This window comes from Scyliorhinus torazame, chromosome 24 (genome assembly GCF_047496885.1).
Source record: "Scyliorhinus torazame isolate Kashiwa2021f chromosome 24, sScyTor2.1, whole genome shotgun sequence".
NCBI classification, from domain to species: domain Eukaryota; kingdom Metazoa; phylum Chordata; class Chondrichthyes; order Carcharhiniformes; family Scyliorhinidae; genus Scyliorhinus; species Scyliorhinus torazame.
Genome location: NC_092730.1, coordinates 37,771,197 through 37,793,395, shown reverse-complemented (window position 1 = coordinate 37,793,395; position 22,199 = coordinate 37,771,197). Strand labels below are relative to the sequence as shown.

Sequence of the window (22,199 nt, the reverse complement as noted above, 5' to 3'; positions counted from 1 at the left end):
TGTGATAATGGCTGAAGTGAACTCACGTGGAAGATAATATGGGCGGCACTTCACGGTCAGGTATTCCAGGTCTGGGAGCAGTGGGTCGCCAGAGTCGTCACATCCAAGCACCAGGAGGAATTGATGAGGAGGCAAACCCCTCCACCCTTCGCTTTGCCTGATGATGCCGTGCGGTCCACCCGGTGAATTGAGAAGCCTTCAGGTTGTATGGCACAGTCCGGTGAGGCAGGGGTGAGCCATGTCTCTGTGAAACAGAGCACACAGCAGTCTCTTACTTCCCTCTGAGAGGTAAGTCTGGTGTTAAGTTCATCCAGCTTGTTTTCGATCGCTTGGACGTTTGCCAGGACTATGCTGGGGAGAGGGGTCTTGAAACCACGTTGCTTCAGTCTAACCTGCAGACCTCCGCATTTCCCTCGCTTCCTCGGTTGGCGGCTGCTGCTGGATGATCCTGGGATCCGATGGCAGATGTCAGTTCTTGTGGAAGGTAGGTGGTCGTGTCTGGCGGGGTCCAGGGCGCTGGCGGGGACAAGGGCGCTGTTTACGTAACTGGGGTCGCGTCTGGCAGGGTCCCGGGCACTGGTTGAGGTAGAGGGGTTGCAAGGGGGGCACGTTTGCGATCCGGATGGGTCCCGGCCTTCTGCGGGCACGGGAATACCTTGCAGCACTTTTGGGTCCTCGCACGGGGTCTCCGCCGTTTCGGGAGTCCTGGGTAGTGGGCAGGGGTTTCCTGAGGCAGGTTGGGCTGGGTCCCATGGTCTGTTCCCTCCCTGGGTGCTGCTGCGGTAGGATCTTGAAGTGGGCCCGTTCGGGCCTCCACATGGATTTTTCTTTCTTCCATCACCAGGTAGGTCGGGTTGTTGGGCGGGCCTCTCAGGGTCGGGTCGCTGGGCGGGTCTCTGGGGGTCGCGTTGGGCCGGGTCTTGCCGTCGGGGGTCGGGAGCTCCGGGGACTGGGCAAGGCGATCCGGGGGCTGGCGTCGGTAGTTAGGCCGGGTTTGGAGCTCCGAGGTCCGGGTCGGCTCCAAATCGAGGTCGGGGCTTCACTTCCGGTTTGGGCCCGATCTTCTTCCAGGTCGCGGAGGTCAGGTCGGGTCGGGTCAAAAGGTCTCCAAGGGCTTCGGAGGATGTTCAAGCCTGCAAGAGAAGATAAAAGAGAGAGGATAGTAATAATGTTAGTTTTAGAATTAATTTTTCCAAGATTGGACCGAGTATAAGTTAAGTAAAAAGTGGATCTGTTTGGGATAGCTCGCAGAGAGTTGCCTCGCTACGGCGCCATCTTGGTAAAAGATGCCGCTTTCGCTGCCCAGTGTTAGAATTGAAGGTTTGGGAGGGCTAGCACTCCCCTGGATTTTGGTTTCTGTTGGACCTTCTTTGTGATCCTAGCATTCTTTTCCCCCTATACAAACGCCATGATTAACTTGTCCAGTGAGTTAAAAAAGGCCTTGGGGATATAGATTGGGATCAATCTGAATAGGAAGAGGTACCTGGGCAGTACGTTCATTTTGATTGTCTGTACTCTCCCCAACAGGGAGAGTGGGAGTGTGTTCCATCTCTGCAGGTCCTTTTTGACTTCCTCTGCCAGACTGGTCATGTTCCATTTGTGGATCCCCATCCAGTGATGAGCGATTAGGATCCCCAGGTAGTGGAATTTGTGTTGGGATTGTTTAAACGACAGTCCCACCAGTGCTGCCCCTCCCTCTTGCGGGTTCACCGGGAAAATCTCACATTTGCTCATATTGTGTTTAATCGGCCGAGACGGCACCAATCTCTTTCAGGAGCGCAATGATTCCTTTCATGCTGCTTTGTGGGACCGAGATGTAGAGGAGCAGGCCATCTGCAAAGAGTGAGACTCTATGCTCTCTGCCTCCTCTTCGGATCCCTCTCCAGTTCTTTGCTGTTCTGTGAGCGATCGCTTATTATTCGATCGCTGGAACGAACAGCAGCTGTAACAGCGGGCATCCCTGCCTGGTGCCCTTGTGGAGCTGGTGTTGCTTCGCCATTGGAGCATTGTACAGGAGCTCCACCCAGGAGGTGAACCCTGATCCGAGCCCAAACTGCTCCAGCACCTCTATAAGGTACTTCCACTTGACTCTGTCGAAGGCCTTTTCTGCATCCAGGGAAACGATCACCTCAGGTGCTCTGACCCCAGATGGGATCATGATCACGTTCAGCAGGTGCCTGATGTTCGATGTTAGCTGTCTACCTCTGACAAAGCCCGTTTGATCCTCTGCGACCACCTCTGGTACGCAGTCTTCCACTCTTTTGGCTAGGATCTTGGCCAATATTTTGGAGTCTACTTTTCGTAGCAAAATGGGTCTGTATGAAACGTATTCAGTCGGGTCTTTCTTAGGTATTAGCGAGATTGAGGCTTGTGCTAGTATAGGTGGCAGTCTGCCCCTTGCCAGCGAGTCTGTGAACATCTTCCTCAGGTGTGGGGCCAGTGCTGTCACAAATGTTTCGTAGAAGTCCGCCCGGAACCTGCCTGCATGGAGCTTATACTCTCCATGATCTCTCCCAGTTCTAGTGGTGCTCCCAGGCCCCATTTTCTGTCCTCCCCCACGACTGGCATGTCTAGTCTATCAAGGAACTGTTTCATCCCTGAGCCCCCTGTTGGGGGCTCTGAGGTGTACAGTCGCCAGTCAAAGTCCTCGAAGGTCTTGTTAACCTTGTTTGGGTCTGTTTCTAGTGTGCCTCTGTTGTCCCTAATTTGCGCGATCACTCTGGTGGCTGCCTGCTTTCTCAGCTGGTGTGCCAACAGGCGGCTGCCTTTGTCCCTGTTTTTTTGTAGGCGTCCCCATGCCTGGCGGAGTTGGTGCACTGCTTTCCTCGTGGAGAGCAGGTCAAAGTCCATTTGTAGCTTTTTCCTTTCCGCCAAGAGCTCTGCTGTTGAGGCCTAGCCGCTCTCTCCTCTCTCTCCCTTTGCGCTTTAAAGGCAATAATTTCCCAATTTTCTTTTTTAAATTTAGAGTACCCAATTAATTTTTTATTTTTTTTTCCAATTAAGGGGCAATTTAGCGTGGCCAATCCACCTAACTTGCACATCTTTGAGTTGTGGGGGCGAAGCCCACACAAACACGGATAGAATGTGCAAACTCCACACACAGTGACCGAGATCAAACCTGGTGCCTCGGCGCAGTGAGGCCGCAGTGCTAACCCACTGCGCCACCGTTCTGCCCAATTTCCCCTCTAATCACGGCCTTCAGCGTCTCCCAGAACGTGGAGGATGAGAGTTCTCCCAATCTTGTTTGTCGTATACTCCGCTGTGGCCTGTGAAACCCTCTCACTGAAGTCCTTGTCGGCCAATAGGGCAGTGTCCAATGTCCATATGGGGCATTGGGTAGTGCCCGTCCCCAACCTCACTTCCATGTACTGTGGAGCGTGATCGGAGATTACGATTGCGGAGTACTCTGCCTTGACCAGCCCTGGGAGCACCGATTTTCCAACCACAAAGAAGTCAATCCTCGAGTATACGTTGTGGACTGAGGAGAAGAAGGAGAACTCCTTCTCCCCTGGGTGGGTGATCCTCCATGTGTCCACCACCCTCTTCTGCCCCATGAAGCGACCGGGTTCCTTCTCCATGTTCAAGGTCTTCCCTGCTCTGGGGTTTGACCTGTCTGTCCTTGGGTCCTGGACACAGTTAAAGCCCCCCCACCCCCCACCATGATCAGTCGGTGCGTCGCTATGTAGGATATTTCTGCCATGGTCTTTTTCATGAATTTTACGTTGTCCCAGTTGGGAGCAGACCGCACAGGAAACCCATCTGCGCGGTACGAAAAGGCACGGGGGGTGTTTCCGTGTGGCGGCTGGGGTTGTGGGGTACCGGCGGCCGGAGGAGGTTCCGGGGCCTGAGACCAACATGGAATTCCGTCTCAGCAGGGGTCCGCTCAGACGGGATGCCACCGCACAACTGCGCCGTCTCGAGTCCAAGGGGCCGAGCACGACCGTTTTGAGGCCTCGGATGGGCTTGGCCGCGTGCTGGATGGACACAGCACCGCGCTCGGCGAGCTCGTAGGGCGTCATCCAGTCCACTCCTCAGCCACCCTGCATGTCCCCGATCCTGGTCACCCCGGTATCCACAGCCCTCCGCTCCGCCAGCCACCGGAATGGATATTGGCGGAGGTGCGGATTCCTGAGCAGGGGCTCCCTTACGAGAGCCACTACTCCTGACAGCGAAGAGCTGTGGCACGTGGGGACCCTGTTCCTGACTTTGAGAAGATCCTGGTACAAGACAGGCAGCATCAACAAAGAATTCTGAAGACCTTGCTGGTCAACGAACAGGAGCTGCACATCGTAGTTCAGGCCGTGCACCTGGGGGAAGAAATACTTCGCCCGGGCACACCATCGTGGAGGATGCTCAACGTCCAGGTATCGCTGCAGAGTCTGAAGGCGTAAAGTCGTGATCTGGATGCGAAGGCACACCAGCGCCTGACCGCCCTCCGCAAGCGGGAGACTGCAGACCTCCGCAGCGACCCAGTGCAATCCATTGTCCCAGAAGAACCGAATCAGAGTTCTCTGGATGCCTGTGACAACGTCAGGGGAGGGGTCAAAGTGACCAGCCAGTACCACAACATGGAGGCTATCAGCTGGTTTATGATGAGAACTCGACCCCTGTAGGACATCACTCGGAGCAGTCCTGTCCAGCGTCCCAGGCGAGCGGTGACCTTGGTCGCCAACTCCTGCCAGTTCGCCGGCCAGGCTTCCTCTGCCGGGCAAAGATAGACTCTCAAGTCGAGGATGTTGGTCCAAGTAGAGGATGTTGGTCCGGCTTCAGCTGAAGGGCCTGAGCTCCTCTGGGAGGGGGTCCATCTGCCATGGACCGACCAGGAGTTCGGAACATTTAGCCCGGTTGATCCCAGCAGAAGATGCGGCGGAGTACACAGCCTGGCACTCTCGCATCCTCCGCAGGTCACCGGGGTCAATGAACATGAGCAGCACATCATCAGCGTAAGCCGAAAGGACCACCGTGTTGCTCTGTTTATCTGGTTATAAATATAAGAACATAAGAACTAGGAGCAGGAGTAGGCCATCTGGCCCCTCGAGCCTGCTCCACCATTCAATGAGATCATGGCTGATCTTTTGTGGACTCAGCTCCACTTTCCGGCCCGAACACCATAACCCTTAATCCCTTTATTCTTCAAAAAACCATCTATCTTTATCTTAAAAACATTTAATGAAGGAGCCTCTACTGCTTCACTGGACAAGGAATTCCATAGATTCACAACCCTTTGGGTGAAGTTCCTCCTAAACTCAGTCCTAAATCTACTTCCCCTTATTTTGAGGCTATGCCCCCTAGTTCTGCTTTCACCCGCCAGTGGAAACAACCTGCCCGCATCTATCCTATCGATTCCCTTCATAATCTTATATGTTTCTATAAGATCCCCCCTCATCCTTCTAAATTCCAACGAGTACAGTCCCAGTCTACTCAACCTCTCCTCATAATCCAACCCCTTCAGCTCTGGGATTAACCTAGTGAATCTCCTCTGCACACCCTCCAGTGCCAATACGTCCTTTCTCAAGTAAGGAGACCAAAACTGAACACAATACTCCAGGTGTGGCCTCACTAACACCTTATACAATTGCAGCATAACCTCCCTAGTCTTAAACTCCATCCCTCTAGCAATGAAGGACAAAATTCCATTTGCCTTCTTAATCACCTGTTGCACCTGAAAACCAACTTTCTGCGACTCATGCACGAGCACACCCAGGTCTCTCTGCACAGCAGCATGTTTTAATATTTTATCATTTAAATAATAATCCCTTTTGCCGTTATTCTTACCAAAATGGATAACCTCACATTTGTCAACATTGTATTCCATCTGCCAGACCCTAGCCCATTCACTTAGCCTGTCCAAATCCCTCTGCAGACTTCCAGTATCCTCTGCACTTTTTGCTTTACCACTTATCTTAGTGTCGTCTGCAAACTTGGACACATTGCCCTTGGTCCCCAACTCCAAATCATCTATGTAAATTGTGAACAGTTGTGGGCCCAACACTGATCCCTGAGGGACACCACTGGCTACTGATTGCCAACCAGAGAAACACCCATTAATCCCCACTCTTTGCTTTCTATTAATTAGCCAATCCTCTATCCATGCTCCTACTTTCCCCTTAATGCCATGCATCTTTATCTTATGCAACAACCTTTTGTGTGGCACCTTGTCAAAGGCTTTCTGGAAATCCAGATATACCACATCCATTGGCTCCCCGTTATCTACCGCACTGTTAATGTCCTCAAAAAATTCCACTAAATTAGTTAGGCACGACCTGCCCTTTATGAACCCATGCTGCGTCTGTCCAATGGGACAATTTCCATCCAGAAGCCTCGCTATTTCTTCCTTGATGATAGATTCCAGCATCTTCCCTACTACCGAAGTTAAGCTCACTGGCCTATAATTACCCACTTTCTGCCTACCTCCTTTTTTAAACAGTGGTGTCACGTTTGCTCATTTCCAATCCGCCGGGACCACCCCAGAGTCTAGTGAATTTTGGTAAATTATCACTAGTGCATTTGCAATTTCCCTAGCCATCTCTTTTAGCACTCTGGGATGCATTCCATCAGGGCCAGGAGACTTGTCTACATTTAGCCCCATTAGCTTGCCCATCACTACCTACTTGGTGATATCAATCCTCTCAAGGTCCTCACCTGTCATAGCCTCATTTCCATCAGTCACTGGCATGTTATTTGTGTCTTCCACTGTGAAGACCGACCCAAAAAACCTGTTCAGTTCCTCAGCCATTTCCTCATCTCCCATTATTAAATCTCCCTTCTCATCCTCTAAAGGACCAATATTTACCTTAGCCACTCTTTTTTGTTTTACATAGACATAGAATTTACAGTGCAGAAGGAGGCCATTCGGCCCATCGAGTCTGCACCGGCTCTTGGAAAGAGCACCCTACCGAAGGTCCAAACCTCCACCCTATCCCCATAACCCAGTAGCCCCACCTAATCCCCATAACCCAGTAACCCCACCCTACGGGCAATTTTGGACACTATGGGCAATTTAGCATGGCCAATCCACCTAACCCGCACATCTTTGGACTGTGGGAGGAAACCGGAGAACCCGGATGAAACCCACGCACACACGGGGAGAACGTGCAAACTCCGCACAGACGGTGACCCAAGCCGGAATCGAACCTGGGACCCTGGAGCTGTGAAGCAATTGTGCTAACCACCATGCTACCGTGCTGCCCCAAGGAAACCGGAGAACCCGCTTTCCTTGTATTTGTAGAAACTTTTACTATCTGTTTTTATATTCTGAGCATGTTTACTCTCATAATCTATCTTACTCTTCTTTATAGCTTTTTTAGTAGCTTTCTGTTGCCCCCTAAAGATTTCCCAGTCCTCTAGTCTCCCACTGATCTTTGCTACTTTGTATGTTTTTTCCTTCAATTTGATACTCTCCCTTATTTCCTTAGATATCCACGGTCGATTGTCCCTCTTTTTACCGTCCTTCCTTTTTGTTGGTATAAACCTTTGCTGAGCACTGTGAAAAATCACTTGGAAAATCAATACGGCAGTCAATATGGTCGCCTTCCTTAATCCTAATTATGTTTACTTTAGAGTCGCCAGGTATCTCTCGATACCACCACAAGGTTCAATCCCGAATACTGATCAAAGAGCCAATACACAAGTTAGTTAGTTCAAAGTCAATACTATATATTTACACACACAGCCAGATCTACTCATGCACAACAGTACTACAAACTAAACTATCTCTAACGCTAACGCCTGTACTTAACTTCAGGTGCCCACTTTGTCAGAGGAACAATGGCCGTTGTTTGGATCTGAGGCTGTTGGGTTTGAAGATACACAGGAGAACAGCGAAGGTCGTCCGTCTGGTCGCGAGCATTGACCTTGAACTTACTTGCTTCTGGTGATGCTGGTGGATGGGTCTCTGTGCTTTGAGAGCCAAGTCCAAGAGAGTGAATCTCTCCTGGGGGTTCCTTCTTATCCTTGGAGGGGCTTTGCGCGCTTTTAGGTGGGCCTTAAACTTGGTCCCAATTAATTGGGCCGCTTCTCGATCACTGTTATCGATCTTGACCAATAAAGGGGTGGGTGCCCTGATGGCTGGGCGTGTCTCAGGTGGCCGTTGGCCTTGCTTTGTTTGTGCTTTTCGGTTGGGGAACTGGCGCCGGGATGCCTGCAATAGTATCGGTGACCTGAGTGTCATTCCTTTGTTTCCCGGAGATGGGCCATCAATATGCTAATCGACCCATAGTTTCTATTCCGTCTGGGAGCTGTTTCCCAAATATCCATTCAGGCTCTGTGCCTGCTTGTTTTCTAGCATTGTCCACAGTTCCCTATATTCTTTGCGAGAGTCCATTTTGTATTCTGGAAGTGGCCATCCCAGATGGCTACAACCGCCATGCCCGGCTCGCACAGAACCAGCCCCGACAACCTCCTCCGCAGGAGGCGCAGGAAAGGCTCCACGCAGAGAGAATAAAGTTGGTCAGCCCTGACGCACTCCTCTCCCAAAGCGAAGGGGCGCCGTCAGGGACAGGTTAACCTTAATCAGACACTCCGAGGCAGTGTACAGTAATCGGATCCGGGCGACAAAGTGCGTCCTGAACCCGAAGGCTTGCAGAGGCCCGAGCAAATATTCGTGCCCCACCCTGTCGAACGCCCTCTCCTGGTCAAGAGACCGGAAGGCGCTCAACATCCCAGTCGTCTGGGAATGATGGATGTCCCGGACCAGATGGATATTATGGTAAATACAAAGACAAAGAAATGTACAGCACAGGAACAGGCCCTTCGGCCCTCCAAGCCCGTGCCGACCATACTGCCCGACTAAACTACAATCTTCTACACTTCCTGGGTCCGTATCCTTCTATTCCCATCCTATTCATATATTTGTCAAGATGCCCCTTAAATGTCCCTATCGTCCCTGCCTCCACTACCTCCTCCGGTAGTGAGTTCCAGGCACCCACTACCCTCTGCATAAAAAACTTGCCTCGTACATCTACTCTAAACTTTGCCCCTCTCACCTTAAACCTATGCCCCCTAGTAATTGACCCCTCTACCCTGGGGAAAAGCCTCTGACTATCCACTCTGTCTGTGCCACTCATAATTTTGTAGACCTCTATCAGGTCGCCCCTCAACCTCCTTCGTTCCAGTGAGAACAAACCGAGTTTATTCAATCGCTCCTCATAGCTTATGCCCTCCATACCAGGCAACATTCTGGTAAATCTCTTCTGCACCCTCTCTAAAGCCTCCACATCCTTCTGGTAGTGTGGCGACCAGAATTGAACACTATACTCCAAGTGTGGCCTAACTAAGGTTCTATACAGCTGCAACATGACTTGCCAATTCTTATACTCAATGCCCCGGCCAATGAAGGCAAGCATGCCGTATGCCTTCTTGACTACCTTCTCCACCTGTGTAGCCCCTTTCAGTGATCTGTGGACCTGTACTCCTAGATCTCTTTGACTTTCAATACTCTTGAGGGTTCTACCATTCACTGTATATTCCCTACCTGCATTAGCCCTTCCAAAATGCATTACCTCACATTTGTCCAGGTTAAACTCCATCTGCCATCTCTCCGCCCAAGTCTCCAGACAATCTAAATCCTGCTGTATCCTCAGACAGTCCTCATCGCTATCCGCAATTCCACCAACCTTTGTGTCGTCTGCAAACTTACTAATCAGACCAGTTACATTTTCCTCCAAATCATTTATATATACGACAAAGAGCAAAGGTCCCAGCACTGATCCCTGTGGAACACCACTGGTCACAGCCCTCCAATTAGAAAAGCATCCCTCCATTGCTACCCTCTGCCTTCTATGGCCTAGCCAGTTCTGTATCCACCTTGCCAGCTCACCCCTGATCCCGTGTGACTTCACCTTTTGTACTAGTCTACCATGAGGGACCTTGTCAAAGGCCTTACTGAAGTCCATATAGACAACATCTACTGCCCTACCTGCATCAATCATCTTAGTGACCTCCTCGAAAAACTCTATCAAGTTAGTGAGACACGACCTCCCCTTCACAAAACCGTGCTGCCTCTCACTAATACGTCCATTTGCTTCCAAATGGGAGTAGATCCTGTCTCGAAGAATTCTCTCCAGTAATTTCCCTACCACTGAAGTAAGGCTCACCGGCCTGTAGTTCCCGGGATTATCCCTGCCACCCTTCTTAAACAGAGGAACAACATTGGCTATTCTCCAGTCCTCCGGGACATCCCCTGAAGACAGCGAGGATCCAAAGTTTTCTGTCAAGGCCTCAGCAATTTCCTCTCCAGCCTCCTTCAGTATTCTGGGGTAGATCCCATCCGGCCCTGGGGACTTATCTACCTTAATATTTTTTAAGACACCCAACACCTCGTCTTTTTGGATCACAATGTGACCCAGGCTATCTACACCCCCTTCTCCAGACTCAACATCTACCAATTCCTTCTCTTTGGTGAATACTGATGCAAAGTATTCATTTAGTACCTCGCCCATTTCCTCTGGCTCCACACATAGATTCCCTTGCCTATCCTTCAGTGGGCCAACCCTTTCCCTGGCTACCCTCTTGCTTTTTATGTAAGTGTAAAAAGCCTTGGGATTTTCCTTAACCCTATTTGCCAATGACTTTTCATGACCCCTTCTAGCCCTCCTGACTCCTTGCTTAAGTTCCTTCCTACTTTCCTTATATGCCACACAGGCTTCGTCTGTTCCCAGCCTTTTAGCCCTGACAAATGCCTCCTTTTTCTTTTTGACGAGGCCTACAATATCACTCGTCATCCAAGGTTCCCGAAAATTGCCGTATTTATCTTTCTTCCTCACAGGAACATGCCTGTCCTGGATTCCTTTCAACTAACACTTGAAAGCCTCCCACATGTCAGATGTTGATTTGCCCTCAAACATCCGCCCCCAATCTATGTTCTTCAGTTCCCGCCTAATATTGTTATAATTAGCCTACCCCCAATTTAGCACATTCATCCTCGGACCACTCTTATCTTTGTCCACCAGTACTTTAAAACTTACTGAATTGTGGTCACTGTTACCGAAATGCTCCCCTACTGAAACATCTACCACCTGGCCGGGCTCATTCCCCAATACCAGGTCCAGTACCGCCCCTTCCCTAGTTGGACTGTTTACATATTGTTTTAAGAAGCCCTCCTGGATGCTCCTTACAAACTCCGCCCCGTCTAAGCCCCTGGCACTAAGTGAGTCCCAGTCAATATTGGGGAAGTTGAAGTCTCCCATCACCACAACCCTGTTGTTTTTACTCTTTTCCAAAATCTGTCTACCTATCTGCTCCTCTATCTCCCGCTGGCTGTTGGGAGGCCTGTAGTATACCCCCAACATTGTGACTGCACCCTTCTTATTCCTGATCTCTACCCATATAGCCTCACTGCCCTCTGAGGTGTCCTCTCGCTGTATAGCTGTGATACTCTCCTGAACAAGTAGCGCAACTCCGCCTCCCCTTTTACATCCCCCTCTATCCCGCCTGAAACATCTAAATCCTGGAACGTTTAGCTGCCAATCCTGCCCTTCCCTCAACCAGGTCTCTGTAATGGCAACAACATCATAGTTCCAAGTAGTAATCCAAGCTCTAAGTTCATCTGCCTTACCCGTAATGCTCCTTGCATTAAAACATATGCACTTCAGGCCACCAGACCCGCTGTGTTCAGCAACTTCTCCCCGTCTGCTCTGCCTCAGAGCCACACTGTCCCTATTCCCTAGTTCTCCCTCAATGCTCTCACCTTCTGACCTATTGCTCCCGTGCCCACCCCCCTGCCATACTAGTTTAAACCCTCCCATGTGACACTAGCAAATCTCGCGGCCAGGATATTTATGCCTCTCCGGTTTAGATGCAGCCCGCCCTTCTTATACAGGTCACACATCCACAGATGGTTATTATGGTAAATGGTGCGGTCCAGGACGGTGTGGGACTGTCAGGGTGGATCATGGTAAATGGTGCGGTCCGGGACGGTGTGGGACTGTCAGTGTGGATCATGGTAAATGGTGCTGTCTGGGACAGTGTGGGACTGTCAGGGTGGATCATGGTAAATGGTGCGGTCCGGGACGGTGTGGGACTGTCAGGGTGGATCATGGTAAATGGTGCGGTCCGGGACCGTGTGGGACTGTCAGGGTGGATCATGTGGTCCAGCACAGGGCCACGGCGCAAAGACATGACCTTGGCAAATATTTTGTAGTCCGTGCTGAGGAGGGAGACCGGTCGCCATAACGGCCCTGCACCACGGAAGGGGCATCTCCCCGGTCACGATACATTCCCCAGGACCCCGCGTAGTCACTCCCCAGGACGTCCCAGCACGCACTGAAGATCTCCACGGTCAGCCCATCCAGCCCTGGGGTCTTGCCCCTTGACAAGCTGTCGAGGGCGCCGGTCTTGATGATTGACGGTTTGGTCGAGCCTCCTGACTTGCTCCGGGCCGACCTGCGGCAGGTCCTCCCTTATCACTCTGCAAGCGTCCTCGCTGCACGGATCCGGAGTATAGAGGTCAGAATAAAAGTCCCTGATTAGGGTCCTGACCCCCTCCGGATCCGAGACGATCCAGCGAGTAGAAGGGAGAGCCACGGTCCATGTCTGTCAGGAAACTGATCCGCGACCTCACATATGCGCCGTGGGACCCGACAAGTTGCAGGTCCCGCAGCACGCCCGCCTTCTCTCTGTACAGCAGCCCCAGGGCCGGGTCCTCATCGTGCTGAGCGAGACGTGACTCTAGATCGAAGACATCTTCAGCCAAGTTGGCGATCGTGGATTTCCGCCCCGCCGTCGACCGCTTTGTGTACCTCTGACAGAAGGCGCGGGCATGAGTCTTGCCCACGTCCCACCATAGCCTCAAGGAGGGGAAGGCACCCCGCTTCTTTCTCCAGCCGGCCCAGAAAAGGCGAATCCAGTCCAGGAACCGCTTGTCCTCCAGCAGCAGGTTGTTAAAGTGCCAGTACGCGGACCGTGCCTGAGCGCGGAGCTGGCCGAGCCCCGCCCACACCAGGTGGTCATCCGAGCACGGCACCTGCTCCACAGAGGCCGTCTGAACGCTGGGCAAGTACATCCTAGAAATGTAAAGACGGTCGATTCTGGACGCTCCCAATTGAGGGCCCACAAATGTGTCCAACTGCGATTCAGGATGGAGAGTTCTCCAGGCGCCAACCAAGTCGAAGGACCTGACCAGGTCCCTTAACTTCACCACCGCCTGCGTGCTGCACTGGACTCTACCACGGTCCTTGTCCTGGAGGGTGCAATTGAAATCCCCTCCAAGGATGATGCACTCGCCCACAGGGATGGTGCCAAGAAGAGTGGACACTTTGTCAACGAAAGCCGTTTGCTGTGGCCCGGCCAGGGAGCGTAGACATTCACAAAGTGATGCACCACGTCCCCGTCGAGGACCGTTAAATGCAACAGACGGCCTGGCACTGGCTCCTTGACCCTCCAGCTCTCTGGCTGAAAATGTGGAGCCAGCAAGATAGCCACCCCGCCCGAACGTGGGGCCAAGTGACTCATGAAGACTCCCCCTTGCCACTCCAGGGTCCACTTAGCTTTGTCCCCCGGAATGGCGTGGGTTTCTTGCAGGAAGCACACCCCGTACTATGCGTCCCGGAGGACAGAGAAGCACTGGAAACGGTGATGCGCATCCCTGCTGCCGTGGATGTTGAGTCTGGCTATGGTTACCTCCAAGTCAGTTGTAGCGTGTATCCTTCACCAATCACCCATAACTCTGCTCAGAGGGACTAGAGGGTTGTCGCCCCCTCCACTCCCTCAGGAGCCCCCCGAGGAACAGAACAGCCTGTCGCTGCTCCCCCTGGTCCGAATCGATCCCACCCCCAGGATCACCCTCAGGCGGGTTCCTCGCAGGCTCCCCCTCCCGCCCCTCCGTGGCGACACTGACCCCGCCGCCGATGCCGGGCCCTCGGAGAGACCCGGAAAGACCCCGGGAACAGCTCCGGGTTGGATCCTGGGCTCCTTGGCATCATCTGCTTGGGCCTTGTGAGCGGGGAGCCTTCCTCGCCGTCGCCCGCCCACGACCCGAAGATATAGGGACTCTGGTGGCTGCCGCAGGCCCCTGGACGGGCATGGGGTCAGTACTCGTGATGGGGCCAAGGTGTGGATGGATTCGGTCTGACCGTCACGCCGTCTTCCGTTTGGCCTTTTTAGGCTGCCTCTGGTCTAGTGGAGTCTCCCTCTCCCCCGCCAGCAGCCGCGGTGTTGTCAGGGGCCGGCTGCTGGGCAGACGAAGAGGTGGTAGAGGAGAGGGGGGCAGTGCCAGCCACGGCCGACCTGGAGATGGTGTTGGCAGCGGCCGTTAGGGTGGGGCAGTTCCGGCGAATATGCCCCAGCCCTCTTCAGGCATGGCACCGCAGACCAGATCACTTTATGATCCTTCCCTTGGTGGGGAACCACAAAACCTCCCAGCGTGACCTCCTCCCGGGTCAGGCGGGCAAAAGCCTGACGCTCCGAGTATACATGACGGAGGGAAGGGTCCCGAGGCCGAGTGTCAGCGGCGCCACCCCGGACCTGACCTCCCCCAGGAGGTTGAGATGGGGGAGGAGGAGACACGTTTGGCGATGGCCTCCAGCGGGTCCACGGCCATGTGTGTCCCACCCACTGTGAGCCCCTTTCCAGGACACGGTGGACCGCCTGCTCGGCCCGCAGGAAAAACACGGCTTTGCCGTACATCCTAGAGGCGGCTACGATGGCCAAGAGGCCGATGACCTCGGCCATCGCACGAGTTAATGCCTCGATGGTCATGGTGGGGTGGGCATAACATTTGACCCCAAGTTGCCGCGTTAGTAGGCGGAAGGGCGAGGGGGCTGCCGAGGGTCGAGAGGCTGTTGCCCCCGCATAGGTTCTTGGCCGCCCTGCCCCCGGCAGAGTGGAGGATGCCCCTGGGGTACTGACCATGCCCACACTTGGTACGGCACAGCCATGTAACTGAAATCAGAGTGCTGGGGGAAGGACGTGGCACAACAACAGCAGGTGCCACAGGGGAAGGTGCTGCAGGGCAACAGCAGATAGTCACTGTAAACGGGCAGCGCTCTTCAGACCCGGAGGGGCCTAAAGCAAAGTGGCAACTGCCACACCCGCCACAGGGGGTGAAAGAAGTGCGCGGACAGCGCTCTTCAGCCCTGTGGGGGCCCAAGACAAAGTCCTTCATCTTCACAGCAGCCCCCGGCGGTCCCACTCCCACTTCACCCCGGGAGGGGGAATAGCACCAGGCCCCAGGTGGTCCTACCTCAGGCAGAGGGGTGGGAGGACAGAGGTCAGGGCGTTCACCCCGGGAGGGGGCAGCAACAGGCCCCAGGTGGTCCCACTCTCTCCTCCAGCAGCAAAACATTTCATTGATTGACTTCATTTTCACCCCTTTCCAATTTGAAATTGAATTTGGTTTATACACTATCCTGGCTCACACAGTCCGCTGGTTGATACATTTCAGTGGCTTTGGACAATTGTCTGGTCTTGGACAGTCCGCTGGTTTGAAACACTTCCCTGATTTCCACACTCCCTGGTTTACCCACACCACTGATGTAGTCACTCCCCTGGTTTCCAATTTGTAATTGAATTTGATTTGAACACTCCCCTGGTTTACACAGTCAACTGAGTCACACGTTCTCCCCATGTTTCATCTGGGTGCTCCGGTTTCCTCCCAGTCCAAAGATGCGCAGGTTCTGTGGATTGGCTATGCTAAATGGTCCTTAGTGTCCAAAAAAGGTTAGGGAAAGTTTCCGGGGTGAGGGTTGAGGTGTGAGCTTCGGTAGTTGTGGGGCTGGTTTAGCACAGTGAGCTAAACAGCTGGCTTGTAATGCAGAACAAGGCCAGCAGCGTGGGTTCAATTCCCGTACCGGCCTCCCCGAACAGGCGCCGAAATGTGGCTACGAGGGGTTTTTCAGTAACTTAATTGGAGTCGACTTGTGACAATAAGCAATTATTATTATTATTAGTTTGCTCTTTCCAAGGGCCATTGCAGACTCGATGGGCCGAATGGCCACCTTCTGCTCTGTAAATGTTATGAAATCTATGAACTCTGCTCCAGTTGAAAGCTTCTCCAGTCCCCACTTGAATAGTTGACATCCAGTTCTGAGCAGCTTGCAGCACTTTCTCTGTCAGGTGCACCATGACATACTGCCAAACCTGGATTTTAAAATTCTTCTTCAGTTTCTTCTTCCGTTACTGCATGTTTACCAATAATAATTCTTATAATATGTCATTGCTCAGGTCTCTTGTTGCATGAGACCTGGTCTCGTCCTGATGTCTGAAACTGCCTTTTCCATTCTGCTTAAGGTATGAATGTTCTTATCTGTAACATATGTACTACATCAATGACATTAGTATGAACTTCATAAAGCACCGATACTGTCTATGGCACACTGATGGAGCTGGATTTTGCTGACATTTTTTGTATAATTGAAAAATACATTCCAGCTGTAATACATTGAGAATATCTTTAATACCTGCGACTCCAGTTCATGTATTCCAAGAAGTTTTCATAGTAAACTTACACACATCGATTAGGAGCTGCCAGATGTGTACAACTATCATATTCATTTTAAAGCCACGCAGAATACACGGGCAAAATGCTGGAGTTAAAATAAATCATTCTCCGCCAGAATCTGAGCATTATGGAACAGTGTAATAAACAAAAAATGTGTATTACAGATGAATCCATACATATGGATTGTAAACAGACAGGTGGCCCATAAACCCACAGCAGGGTTTTATTTCAGTCAGGTTTTTCTCAATGTTGTTGTCACTGCTCTTCTAACATTTTATCCAAAAACATTTGCAGCAATGTTCAAATGAGCCCCAGTTGTAAATCAAACATTCTGGATTCTACTTCCGGATGAAGGGCGGGATTAATAAACATCAGTTAGTCCTGGTAAATGAAGGGAAAATGGATGAACTGAATCAGCAGTATTTTACAGAGCAGTTCTTTTAAACTGTTTTTACCTGCGACCCATTTTAACCAACCGGCCATCCTTTGGGACCCATGCTGGCCAGCCTTTGGGACCCACACCAGCTGACCTCCGTGACCCACTATGTTCTCTTACCTTTAATCCAGTAGGTGAACTTGCTTGGTCCTTATGATCTCACTCCAATCAGGTTTAGAGGTGAGGGCAGTGCGTGTATCAGGTGCAGAGTTCAGCTGGTTCCTTTGTGCTGTCTTCATCCTTTTGAGGATGAAAAATCCAACCTTGAACATGTAGATCCTTGTGATGTGTAATAGCAAAAGAATGCTTGTTTTACTCCGTACTGGGTACTCCTCGGAGACGCTACGCTGGAACTCTGAAAACCTCATGGAGTTGTGCCGTATTTTTAATGTGCTGTCACAGGTAAGGTGCAGAAACTCAGTTTGTACATTTGGAGTCAGCTATAAATCAGTAAATTGAGTCTGGGGTCTCGAACTCAAAGGGAGTTTTCACCAACCAATTCTCTCTCAAAATCTGAAACTTCTCCTCTGGAAAATAGCGATATAAACTGTTGTTCAGTGCAGCCAGTCTATCGACAGTTCCCTTCCTAACCGTTTTCTTCGAGATGTCATTGCAGTGTGGGGAACATGTAGTAGGTTTGGCTTTCTACGCGCAGTTGCCTAACGTTCAATTACTTTTGGAAAGCTTCAAATTCTTCACAGCGCCAAAAGCAATCATCCTCCTTCCCTGACAATTTGCGGTTCAGTGTGTTTAGAATTGAAAAGATGTCTGCAAGGTAAGACATAGAGAGCTTCCACGTTTCATCAGCAAACAAATCAGCCAGAGGAGATCCTGATTTGCATTGGCACAATTTATAAAGACATGCCTTCAAATATCACCTTTATTCTGCTGTGTTCCTGTTTCCAGCTTCTTAATGGGTTGTTGAGCAGAGGCCGTGGAGCTCACCCCAGCTCTGCTTTGTGTTGCTGTGGACTCTCCTTAGCGACTCTCTCCCACAGATTTAGATGTGTGATCCGGGCCTGTTTGTGTCTCTGACCCTCTCTTCCTTATTACAAAACCGTCCATTTTCAATTCTTCACAGCTGCCAGCTACAAAATGGAGGATCTGCTCTCTGGCGCCGCTTCAACCTGCTGTTGCTTCAAAGAAGCTGCCCTAGGACAGCCCGGTGACGTCAGGAGGTGGCGGTCCGGCCCGCCGTGTTCCGCGCCTGCGCACTGCCTGATCGGGCTGAGTGGGCACGCATGCGCGGTATAGCCGGCACCCGGGACAGTCCCTGGAGAGCGACATGTTATTACCAGCAGAGAGAATGTGCTGCGGCCGGCAGAGGGAGGCCCAGAGTCAGAGCAATGTGTCAATGAGGGGAATCTGACTGGCCAGAGTTTGTGGATGGGAGGGGGGGCAGATGCTGCAATTGGTTACCTGAACCAACCAAACAGATGCAAATAAACGTCACAGCATTCTAAATTCACCAATGGTGACTTGGTCTCTCACCCATCATTCATTAACATCGGTAAGTGAGTTTCAATCAAAGAAAAGCACAGCACAGGAACAGGCCCTTCGGCCCTCCAAGCCCGTGCCGACCATGATGCCCGTCTAATCTAAAATCTACACTTGCTGGGTCCGTATCCCTCTATTCCCTTCCTATTCATGTATTTGTCCATATGCCTCTTAAATGTCATTATCGTCCCTACTTCCACCACCTCCTCCGGTAGCGCGTTCCAGGCACCCACTACCCTCTGTGTAAAAAACTTGCCTCGTACATCTCCTCTAAACCTTGACCATTGCACCTTAAACCGATGCCCCCTCATAATTGTCCCCTCTACCCTGGGGAAAAGCCTCTGAGTATCCATTCTGTCCATGCCCCTCATAATTTTGTAGACCTCTCAGGTCGCCCCCAACCTCTGTCGTTCCAGTGAGAACAAACCGAGTTTACTCAACCGCTCCTCATAGCTAATGTGAGTTATTCTGGAAAAGAGCAGGTGTGTGGCAGTTCTCAGTTATTGTGTGTCTGCAGTTTGCTCTGACCATGGTTGAAGACAAGAAAGCTCCAGCTCCCAAGAAGGGCGCGAAGAAAACCCAGAAGAAGGTACCAGTGAAGGGCAACAAGAAGAGGAGACGAGCCAGGAAGGAGAGTTACTCCATCTACATCAACAAAGTGATGAAGCAGGTTCACCCCGACACCGGCATCTCCTCCAAGGCCATGAGCATCATGAACTCCTTCGTCAACGATATTTTCGAGCGCATCGCGGGTGAGGCTTCCCGCCTGGCCCATTACAACAAGCGCAGCACCATCAGCTCCCGGGAGGTCCAGACCGCCATGCGCCTGCTGCTGCCCGGGGAACTAGCCAAGCACGCCGTGTCGGAAGGGACAAAGGCAGTGACCAAGTACACCAGCTCCAAGTAAAACTGTTCTCAAACTCATCAAAACCCAACGGCTCTTTTAAGAGCCACCCACAATTTCTGGAAAGCAGCCAAACCATCGTTTTTAAATTCTTATTAGATTATGAATAGCCAAATCGGTTCAAATAGTGTTTCACTGGAACATAACATCCTGGGTGATGTCCAGTTATCGCCCGGTCGATCTTCGTGCCTTGAAAATAAGTCTCCTCATTTAGTGACTGCTCGGTGTCCCTGTGTGTCTTTGGTTTCTGACTTGGTCATATTCGGTCCCTGTCGCTAAATTTGGAGACAATAGAACTTCAAAACCTCCCTTTCAATTTGTGTTCAGGTTTCCAAAAACCTCCCTTTCTCTTTCAGGCTTCCTCAATAATCGATCAGTTTATTGAGAGCACACCAGTGTTGTGGTGAAATTCCATTTCAATACTGACACGAGCTCCAAATTGCTCACTCCACTTTTAACACTGAAGTAGTCTACAATATGGAATATTTTTAATAAGGTTTGTAGTTGGCTGTAAATTAGACATTCTGTCTGCGGCTGAGAGCGTTTTAAACAGCAGCCAGATTAAACTCGATTGGACTCCAGATTGTAAAAATCTGTGGAGACAGTTTCGGATTAAATGCCCCTTTTATAAATCCGAAACATTTCCACAGATTCTCCCAGACATGCTGAGTTTATCCAGCATTTCTCTTCAATTCACATTTGCAGCATCCGCATTATGTTGCTTTAATTCATTTTGGGTTTGTTCTGTTAGAGAGAAAACCCGAAATCAGAAACTGACAGATAAAGGGAAACTGTAGATTACGGACAGAGAATCCAACAATCTTATACTCAGTGATTTAGTCTCGTTTTTACGGTCCCAATTCAATTTTCTCTGTTTTATCTTTTCGCGCTCTTTTAAGCTTTGAAATAAATATTCGGTTGGAATCTGAACATTTGGCGCCCAAACTTTCCGCCCTCAGCACCGTGGAGTCTCCTGATTGGTGCTTCAAACAGACATCTGATTGGTCAGTTTGTGGCAGGCTGCACAATGTTGTTCAGATAGCCAATCAGCAATGTGTGCACCGCCACTCCTCCTGAAGCGAAGTGAATGTGGGGGTGCTGCCTAATATCCAGGCCGTGCTGCTGCCCAAGAAAAGCAGCGCTGCCGCCGGCAAGAAGTGAAGCGACCATTCTTTAATCTAATAACACAAAGGCTCTTTTCAGAGCCACTCACTTTATCAGAAAAAGAGCAAATTGTTTTGTGTCACTCAGATTCTGCTCTGCTACTTAATGTGGAGATGTTTCTGCAATAACTATCTGGGTTAATGTATGTGAGTCGTTTCTTACTCGGAGCCATGAGAGACGAGAGAAACTCCATTGCAATGAAGCGTTAATTGTAACTTGGAGGCATTGGAATCACTAACAGGAGGTCGCAGCTTTTATTTGTCGATTGAGCGGCTCTGAACCAGCGCTGGGACCGGGAAGAATCCAACAACCCAAAGGCTCTTTCAGAGCCACCCACTCCCTCCGGACAAGGGCGACCTGTTGTCCATTCGCTTAATTCTGTCACTAAAGCTTCCGAATGCAGAGATACTGCCGATGATAATATTCTAAATCACCGCATCTCAACTGAGGGAATAGGGTGTTGAAGCTCTTTTCCTGACAGACTTGGTGGCTCTTAAAAGAGCCTTTGTTGTTGTTGGTGCTGAATCCGGGCTTTAGGCGCGTTCCCCGCGGATGCGGCGGGCCAGCTGGATGTCTTTGGGCATGATGGTGACTCGCTTGGCGTGGATGGCGCACAGGTTGGTGTCCTCAAAGAGCCCCACCAGGTAAGCCTCGCTGGCCTCCTGCAGGGCCATGACGGCGGAGCTCTGGAAGCGCAGGTCTGTCTTGAAGTCCTGAGCGATCTCTCGCACCAGGCGCTGGAAGGGCAGTTTGCGGATCAGCAGCTCGGTGGATTTCTGGTAGCGGCGGATCTCCCTCAGAGCCACAGTGCCGGGTCTGTAGCGATGGGGCTTCTTCACTCCGCCCGTGGCTGGAGCGCTCTTGCGGGCCGCTTTGGTAGCCAGCTGTTTGCGAGGAGCTTTACCTCCGGTCGATTTGCGCGCTGTCTGCTTGGTCCTGGCCATGATGTGAAACTGGGGGAAACGCACACGCTGAGAATGCTGGCGCCGCTCTCTCGCTGCCTATTTAAGACATTATAGTGACCGCCCACTTCTCCTCATTGGATGCAGCCCGATCCCGTGGACAAGTTTGAAAAGAGCGATGAGCGGCAAGGATATCAGGGCCCTGATTGGTGGACCTGCAACTGACACCCCATCAGTTTCAAAAAGCCCGCCAATTTCACAGGGACCAGGAACGGATATTTGAGAAAACTGAAAAACTCAATCTCAAGTTGTAAATATCAAAAACTTCTCAATGATTCCTGGTCCCATTTTTGTCTCAGATTCGACCCACTGCCTGAGCACCCGGATTAAATTCAGATTCACTCCCTGATTGTTCTACAACAGACTGGGATAAAGCTCCTATTGAGGGGCGCAATTCTGTCTCATCTTTATCTGATCAGCGATATCGGTTCTTTCAATGCAAAGAGCGATAGATATTAAAGGGAAAATTGGCTGATTCGTTCAGCGACTGTTCTGGGGGAGATGGATGGAGGAGGCGGTGTTTACAGATCAGTTATGTAAACCGAGCTTCTGATCAAATTCTGACGCTGAACATTCATGTCCGAAAGTAGATTAATAAAATCCAGCAGGTACAATTTCACAGGGACAAGTAACGGATATTTGAGAAAATCAATCGCAAATTGGAAACATAAAAAACTTCTCGATGATTCCTGGTCCCTTTTTTGTCACATTCGATGCATAAAACTGTGCAGGTATTCATTCCCGCTGTCGTTACAATGTCAGTGTTCACTATGTGCGGTTACAGGTTTGACTTTGGAGAAA

General features: G+C 51.0%; 1 protein-coding gene and 1 long non-coding RNA gene across 3 annotated transcripts in view; both read left to right on the top strand.

The window, feature by feature from the left end:
- The window catches only part of LOC140400012 (uncharacterized), a 66,955-nt gene that overhangs the window by 19,190 nt on the left and 25,566 nt on the right, over positions 1–22,199 (top strand). The window lies entirely within an intron of this gene.
- Positions 9,319–19,275, top strand: LOC140400114 (histone H2B 7). The gene is made up of 2 exons (XM_072489590.1): positions 9,319–9,336; positions 18,913–19,275. Exons 1-2 carry the CDS (start codon positions 9,319–9,321, stop codon positions 19,273–19,275), a joined length of 381 nt encoding a protein of 126 aa, XP_072345691.1.